This window comes from Macadamia integrifolia, chromosome 10 (assembly GCF_013358625.1).
Source record: "Macadamia integrifolia cultivar HAES 741 chromosome 10, SCU_Mint_v3, whole genome shotgun sequence".
Taxonomy (NCBI): domain Eukaryota; kingdom Viridiplantae; phylum Streptophyta; class Magnoliopsida; order Proteales; family Proteaceae; genus Macadamia; species Macadamia integrifolia.
The window spans coordinates 23,337,685-23,346,030 of record NC_056566.1 but is presented as its reverse complement, the minus strand read 5'-3'; the positions used below and the strand labels follow the sequence as shown (position 1 = coordinate 23,346,030).

Sequence of the window (8,346 nt, the reverse complement as noted above, 5' to 3'; positions counted from 1 at the left end):
GTCAGTGAAGTATAGAATTATTAGATGGGGTTTGATAATGAAAACAAATGAGTTTTTACAAATTTGATGCGGACAATTTATACATTGTTTGCATTTATTAACGCTCTCTGATCTAGAATCTCTTTCAAAGAGTTCGAGGAACATCTCACGATTCTAGTATAGGGGGATCCATCACATGCTCAAAGAAAAGAGAGTGTCAAGGAGAACAGGAAAAGTGTACACGTGAAGCATGTACTATTGTGGATTTAGGTCACGGAATCGGTCATTGCTGATATTGATATTGATATTTATAGGTTGTATCGACCCAATTGCAAATCACAACACCATTTTTTTTCCTAGTAGAAAAACCTCTATCGGTCAGATGATGGTATCGATTATGCGAATCGGGTGATATTTTCATTTTGGTACTAATTCCTAAAACTTGTGTATACTACCAACACACTACGTACATTATTTTTCCAAATTTAATATGTAGAGACATAATATCCTCTCCCGTATTAACCAATATTCTACCCAAAATAAAAACCGGATCAATCAATCTTCTCCATCCGACCCATGTACTTGAAAACTTTTTCGATAACGTCATGTACTTTTTATGGTGCCTGAGTGGGGAACATGAAAAAACCAACGAAGCGCGTCAAAGATATGGATAAGCCAAGTTGGCTTTAACCTAAGCCTCAATTGCTTCCAGAATCTTCCATTCTGTGAAAAAGTTATATGGAAAATATTGCTTCCATTCTGTAAAAGAAGTTATAAAGGAAATTTCTTATTAGAATCCATGAATCTATGAGAAAAGGATAAAATTTAGAAGTTTTCTTTTCTTATATTAGTAGAGATTTCATGGAATTAGAAAGTAATTTTTCCCTCAATTTTGATTAAATTTCTTTCCTAATTAGTATCGCCCAACCAGGATGATCGGACAGAAATTTTATCCTAATCTGTGGCAGATTCATTAAAAAAAAAAAAAAATTCACTTCATACCCAAAAGTCAAAAGAAGACAATATAGAATTTTATTTCTGTGTAAAAAAGGAAGATAAAAATTATGACTTTAGACTTAAGCCCTTTCCTTTCCTTATTTTCTTTATTCTATCTCTTCAAAATTTTCAACATAATATCCTTAACTTTTTTTATTAAAGTTCATTATCAAACTTATCAACAAAAAATTTCCAAACTAGTCACCAAGAAAATAAAAGGGTAAAAGGGAAAGCTAATTTATTTCATAGAGCCCGAAGACCAAAGAGTGATCCTACGACTAGAAAAACCTGAATAAGTATATGAGTGTTAGGAGAGTGGAGAGTTTTGCTAATGAAACAATTGATGGCCTTGTGACTCATGATTTCATGACCCGTAGTACTACTTTGATCGAAGGCAATGTCCTCATTAGACTTTTTGCACGTTAAAGATTTTGTACAAGATTTTAGGGAAGCAGACAAGTGGCCAACATATCTATATGAGATTCTAACATTGAGATATATATTGGATAATAATTACTTCTAATATTAGTCAAGAAATATATTACGATCTTATCAAGATAACTTTCTTTAATATTTCATAAAATTTTATCACATGGTTGAATGATATGGAAATTTTGAGTATTAAATAGACTATGGAATAAATAATTTGTTATTAAATCAAATTCAATCATATATTCCTCACATATTGGCATGAATCATCATGTATATTCATGCATGTATGAGTACAAAGCTCTATTTTGCCACAAATTCTATTTAGTCAAAACATGGGGATCTATTTATCCATAGAACGAGCTACATGGTAGATTATTGGACGACCCATTAATTTTATCTTATCAATACAGTCTAGGCTATTTCCTTTTTTTCTTTTTCTTTTCTTTTTTTCTTCGGATTTTAGTATCATCTATTTACCTCAGAGAGAAGTTTATCGTACAAACCTAACCCGATATGCTTTGATTGCCTTTATAATTATTAGGGAAAAAGTTGAGCACATTGCTGGTGCCCAGCCTCTCTCGCACTCTCCCTTGCCCTCCTCTTTGGAAGTGACCCCAATGCCCCTCCCATTGGTTGAGCAGCGTGCGCAATCCTCTTCTTATTTATATATGTTGTTAATTAAAATTTTGAATTCACTTATCCTCTTAAAGACATAATTATTCATGATCTATGTTATTAATTACTATTTATATACCACATAGGACCAAGTTTACCTTCACCCATTATGAAGGAATTATTCCTTCTCTAGTGCAAGAAAAACTTATGCCTTAATGTGTTTAAGATATAACAAAACAGTCATCCAAATAAGACAGTTCCTTACTTCAAACTGATGATAACATCTTAGGCTGGCAATTGTATATTTGATCTATTTTACCCTTTGAAAACATGGTGCATAATTGTTTCTTGTATTTTTCATACAGTTCCTCTCCCTTTACTCAACTTTCTATACTCCCCATTCAGCTGAGTCTGATTTGCACTATAAGAAGGGAGTAATTAAGTTTTTCATTGCACAAGGTGGAGAAAGAATTTCGTCATTCACTTTTGTGTGATATTATGGTTGGACTCTTGGGCATGTGAGTTTTATCATTAATTCCCATCTCGATCATACAAAGTTTGAAACATCTGTCCTTATTTCAATTCAATGGTCAGTTGTTATGACGTAAGATGTTCGTCATTGTGGTTGTAACTACTCACTCCAAAAAAATTAAATTAAAATAAATAACTAGGTATTCTTCCTATACCTCTATGTTGGGTTTGAACAAGTTCTAGTAAAGAGAATGCATATCTTGGAAAATGTATAAATAATTAAGAGAGTAACGTTGGAAAGCAACTAACTCATGGAAACAAAAACGGTGAGTGGGTGCCTGGGGCCCTGGATTTGTCACATGGTAGATCATATGGGGCTGAAATTTTATGGACAATTAGATCCCTAAGGTCCTTACTTACGTTATCAAGTTTTAAAACAGTCAGGGTTATCCACGTGGTAAAATAAAGCAAAGTAAAATCGAAGACTGCTAAGAGGATGCATAATCTATAAGGTGCATGAAAATACATTGCAGTAGATGAGATGGTAAAGGATGAAATTTGAATATGAAATTTGATATATGGATCGAAATTAAGTTTTCTTTTACAAATTCAACCATATGGAAGATAAAATGGTGATATAATGCTATGATTGAACTCTAGGGTCGTCATTTACTCTCAAGTCTTATTGTTTATAATTTAAAATACCCTTCCGTGATCCAATGAATGAATAAATTCTCTTTTACCTTTAGTGGGAAGAAATTGGATCCATCTAAATATTTATACCATTTTTTAGATATTTAATAAATAAAAAGATATTATATATGATAAAAGAAAGAAAAGTTTTCTCATTCATTTCCATTTTTATCCCCAGGTTGTTTATCACAAAAACTTTTTTAAAAGGTGGAGACAAGAATGTTGTCCATTAGCATGGCCTCTGCACCTGTGCGAGGGCCAAAGAAGGAATATGCAGGAGTGCCGACTACGGGGGATTTTCATTTTGTAGGAGGTGGGACAATCATTCAAGGGGCTCTGTCCAGGCACAGGCAACACACATCTAGATCGACTTATTTGCAAGAGGGTTCCCTGAAAGGTAGTCGAGTCCTGCATAATGCGCCAATGTGACTAACCAATATGAGCATGTGCAGAAACATCAACATGGGTGAGATTTCCACATTTCTTCTTTTTTTTTTGGTAAAAGATTTTTTCCCTTTCATGAAGGGTATTTGGGCACAAGGGCCACATACACTGGCTTTTTTCGGGCTTCTTTTTCCCCCTTTATTTTTCCCTAAAAATGTCCTAAAAGATGAGGGGAAAAGATTGGACACACTGCCTGTGTACCGCCAGTAGATACTCACTGTCTCTCTTCCCCATTTAAAATGACCCCTTTGCCCTTTTGTATGGTGCCTAACCCCATGGCCAGTGCTGCCTGCTAGCTTGTGCCTTACACCCCACGTGCCGGTTTGGCTATCAAATATAATTGCAAATTTCCCCAAACCTTCTAATTTTAGACAGGTTGTTTCGCAAGTAAACCGTCGCGCGTCTCTTTTTTTCTCTCTCTCTCTCAAGTTTCAAATTCGAAGTTCCCTCTAAGCTTCTGGAGAACTTCTACGGTAAATTAGGATTCCGATTAAAATTAGAAAGTTTTAAAATATTTCCCAATAATAATTTAGGAAACCCAGCTCGTTTTCTTCGTTTTTCCGCTTCTCAGTTCTATAAAAACTGCTCCAGAGGAAGCAAGGCACCTTCCCCAATTCATGTTTCCCTTCCAATCGTTCGCTCGTCCGTCCTGTTCATTTCAGTTAGTCCTTGTTATTCAGGATCGTCGCCACCGTCTTTTTTGTTCTCGTCTGTTCATTTCTCCAAATTTATAATCTTGTAATCTCCTCCCACCTCCTCTGCGGAAGGATCAGTAGCTAAAGCTCTTTCTTCCAGAGCAAAAGAAACAATGGCGGCTTCATCTTCTTTTACCGTCTCTCAAGCCCTTGCAGGTCGTACTACCATTTCCCAGTCTGGCTCCACCTCTAATTCTGACAGTCTATCTCTCCCCGGATGCAAACTCAGCACTGTCGCCGGCCGAGGCATCAAATCTCAGTCACTGAGGATTTCCGGTTCTCGCAAGCGCGTGAACTCTAGATCGCCCATCCGTGCATCTGCCGTGGTAACCACCGGCAAGACTGAAACGGATTTGATTGATAAATCGGTCAATACGATTAGGTTCCTTGCGATCGATGCCGTCGAGAAGGCCAACTCTGGGCACCCTGGTTTGCCAATGGGTTGCGCTCCAATGGGTCACATCTTGTACGATGAGGTGATGAAGTACAACCCTAAGAACCCCAAATGGTTCAACCGTGATCGCTTCGTGCTATCTGCTGGACATGGATGCTTGCTACACTATGCTCTGCTTCATCTTGCTGGATATGACAGTGTTAAGGTATGCCTTTCGATCAGATTATTTTCCTCCGTCAACTCCCCTCCCTCTCCGGGAGGAGGTTGAAAGTTAAAACAGTTTCGAGGATGCTGATATGCTCATCTACTGATTCTTGTATGTGTTACAATCCATTTACTAGGAAGAAGACTTGAGGGCTTTCCGCCAGTGGGGAAGCAAAACTCCTGGTCATCCTGAGAACTTTGAGACACCTGGTATCGAAGTCACCACAGGTTCGTTTTTATTTCTCTGATACTAAGTTCTTCCATCCAGCGATATATATTAGATGCCTAAGAGTTCTTTGTTGTATTTCATTATTTCTTTCTGTAGGTCCTCTTGGTCAGGGTATAGCCAATGCTGTTGGGTTGGCTTTAGCAGAGAAGCACTTGGCTGCTCGTTTCAACAAACCTGACTGTGAGATTGTCGACCATTACACGTGAGATTCCAATTTCTTAATGGTTCTAATTTTTTTTTCACCTACTTGAAGTATTGGCAATCATGATGATTTCATCTTGCTGTTACCTGTGATAATCTCCTTCGCCTTATTTTCTTTCGTTTGTTTTTATTGCTGTTTCCTCAGATACTGTATATTGGGGGATGGTTGTCAAATGGAGGGCATCTCAAATGAAGCTTGCTCCCTTGCTGGGCACTGGGGACTTGGTAAGTTGATTGCTTTCTATGATGACAACCACATCTCCATTGATGGAAACACAGACATTGCATTCACTGAGAGCGTGGACACCCGTTTTGAGGGTCTTGGTTGGCATGTGATTTGGGTAAAGAATGGTAACACTGGATATGATGACATTCGTACCGCCATCAAGGAAGCAAAGGCTGTCAAAGACAAACCCACTTTGATCAAGGTTAGATTTTTTTTTTCCATGCAGTACAGTTCCGAAGAATTTGATTTCAGTTTGAAGTAGGGTAACGACTTTTGTCAATGTGTGATACATTTACAGGTCACTACTACTATTGGTTATGGGTCCCCTAACAAGGCAAACTCATACAGTGTACACGGGAGTGCTTTGGGGGCTAAAGAAGTGGATGCCACAAGGAAGAACCTTGGGTGGCCACAAGAGCGTTTCCATGTTCCTGAGGAAGTGAAGAAGTAAGGCAATTAAAATAGACTTCCCCTGTTCTTCCCTCTTGATTTGACTTCACATATTCCAGTGATTCTTGAATTAATCTTGTTGCTCTTGTTTCATAGGCACTGGAGCCACCATGTTTCTGAAGGTGCTGCTCTTGAAGCTGAATGGAATGCCAAGTTTGCAGAGTATGAGAAGAAGTACAAGGAGGAAGCTGCAGAATTGAAGTCCATTATGAATGGTGAATTGCCTTCTGGTTGGGAGAAGGCTCTTCCAGTGAGTATTGCTAGCCAATTTGGTTGTTCTTGATTTTAGTTTTATTGTCTCATTGATAATCAACTTGGTTTGTTAGATTAGTATTAAGGGTTGGCTAGTCAATTTGGTCGACAATTGTTTTCTTGTTCCCAGACTTACACTCCAGAGAGCCCTGCTGAAGCCAACAGAATTCTGTCTCAACAGTGCCTAAATGCACTTGCACTAGCTCTCCCTGGTCTACTTGGTGGTAGTGCAGATCTTGCATCCTCCAACATGACCTTGCTGAAGATGTTTGGGAACTTCCAAAAGAACACCCCAGAGAAGAGGAATGTTCGATTTGGTGTTAGGGAGCATGGCATGGGCGCCATCTGCAATGGCATTGCCCTCCACAGCGGCCTTATCCCCTATTGTGCAACCTTCTTTGTCTTCACCGACTACATGAGGCCTGCAATGAGGATCGCAGCCTTGAGTGGGGCTGGAGTCATCTATGTGATGACCCACGATTCCATTGGTCTTGGAGAGGATGGGCCAACCCATCAGCCAATTGAGCATTTATCTAGCTTCAGGGCCATGCCTAACATTCTGATGCTCCGGCCTGCAGATGGAACTGAGACTGCTGGTGCATACAAGGTTGCAGTTTCCAACAGGAAAAGACCCTCAATTCTGGCCCTGTCCCGTCAAAAGCTTCCCCATCTTCCTGGAACATCAATTGAAGGAGTTGAGAAGGGAGGGTACACTATATCAGACAATTCTTCAGGAAACAAGCCAGATTGCATCTTGATTGGTACTGGTTCTGAATTGGAGATCGCAGAAAAGGCTGCTGATAACCTCCGAAAGGAAGGTCGGTCTGTCCGGGTTGTCTCCTTTGTAAGCTGGGAGTTGTTTGATGAGCAGTCAGATGAATACAAGGAGAGTGTCCTCCCATCTGCTGTCACAGCCAGGGTAAGCATTGAGGCAGGATCAACTTTTGGGTGGGAGAAGTTTGTGGGTCCCAAGGGGAAGGCAATCGGAATTGACACGTTTGGGGCAAGTGCACCAGCAGGAAAAATATACAAGGAATTTGGTATTACAGCTGAAGCTATGGTTGCAGCAGCCAAAGCAATGTGCTAGGTTGTATTTGATATGATTTTTTAAAATACATTATTGACCTAGAATATATTCCAATAATACATACCAAACACAATCTAGATTTATTCATTGTAAATTAGATGGATCAGTTCACCTTGTAATCCTTGATATTAGCTAGACTAATAAAATCCTTTTGAATATGGCCAATGTCTAAGGTGGCTGGCCGCTTGCAAGACTCGAGAGGTATGAAATTTGTTTAAGGCATGCGTTTTTTGCTTTCTGCACTCAAAGAAATATGTCTTTATCTTTAGAGCTCAAAACTGTTTTAGTTGATTCATAATGAAGGTTAAAGTTGAAGTTGAAACATCCTTTCATAGTTCCTAAAGGAGGCCATGGTTTTTACTATTTTCCAATGAATTAAAATCTAATTTGCAGGTTGATGGTGGCCAACATAATCCATGGGTTCTTGGTACAAGAAAGAAAGAAAAAAAAAAAATCCCTAAAAGGTAGTGTGGCAGGTCAGCATGAAAGCACAATAACGGTAAGATTTTCACTTTTCACAAGGATAAGGTGATAATTTTATCATCCTTATGCCTGGGTGTAAGAACCACATTACCTTTTAGGCTTCTTTTCCCCTTAAAGCCTCACTTTCCCATGATTAATTTAATTCCAAAGCAAGAGTAGCTATTTTAATATTTTATATAAAAAAAACTCCAATAACGCCTGGGTAAGGATTCTTTATCACGCATTCATGTCCTCTCACATAGTGAGTCTCTCTTTTTCTAGATAAAACGTGGACCCCCATTAAATGAATGTCTCCCACTTATAGATGCAGTTTCTTAGTCTTATGTCATGGGATACCTCTACTAGTATTTTATATACGTCAGCCATTTTATGGCCTAATAACGACGTTATAATCCATATTACAAAGCTGATTTGTAGCTTTACAAAAATGTTATTTTTATATTTTTGGGTAAGATTTCAAAATCTTAGATATAGTTTTTTTTTTTTTTTTTTTTT

At 38.4% G+C, this 8,346-nt stretch overlaps 1 protein-coding gene across 1 annotated transcript; it reads left to right on the top strand.

Moving 5' to 3' along the window:
* Positions 1 to 4,078: 4,078 nt before the first annotated feature.
* Positions 4,079 to 7,561, top strand: LOC122091121 (transketolase, chloroplastic-like). The gene is made up of 7 exons (XM_042660954.1): positions 4,079 to 4,924; positions 5,061 to 5,151; positions 5,249 to 5,354; positions 5,499 to 5,781; positions 5,878 to 6,026; positions 6,126 to 6,279; positions 6,412 to 7,561. Exons 1-7 carry the CDS (start codon positions 4,439 to 4,441, stop codon positions 7,366 to 7,368), a joined length of 2,226 nt encoding a protein of 741 aa, XP_042516888.1. The 5' UTR covers positions 4,079 to 4,438; the 3' UTR covers positions 7,369 to 7,561.
* Positions 7,562 to 8,346: the final 785 nt, after the last annotated feature.

Bases quoted from the DNA above. Each gene is read 5' to 3' on its own strand.
- LOC122091121 (XM_042660954.1), top strand. From the start codon at position 4,439: ATGGCGGCTTCATCTTCTTTTACCGTCTCTCAAGCCCTTGCAGGTCGT. The intron at 5,782-5,877 runs GTTAGATTTTTT...ATACATTTACAG, and splicing joins ACAAACCCACTTTGATCAAG to GTCACTACTACTATTGGTTA. The intron at 6,027-6,125 runs GTAAGGCAATTA...CTTGTTTCATAG, and splicing joins GTTCCTGAGGAAGTGAAGAA to GCACTGGAGCCACCATGTTT.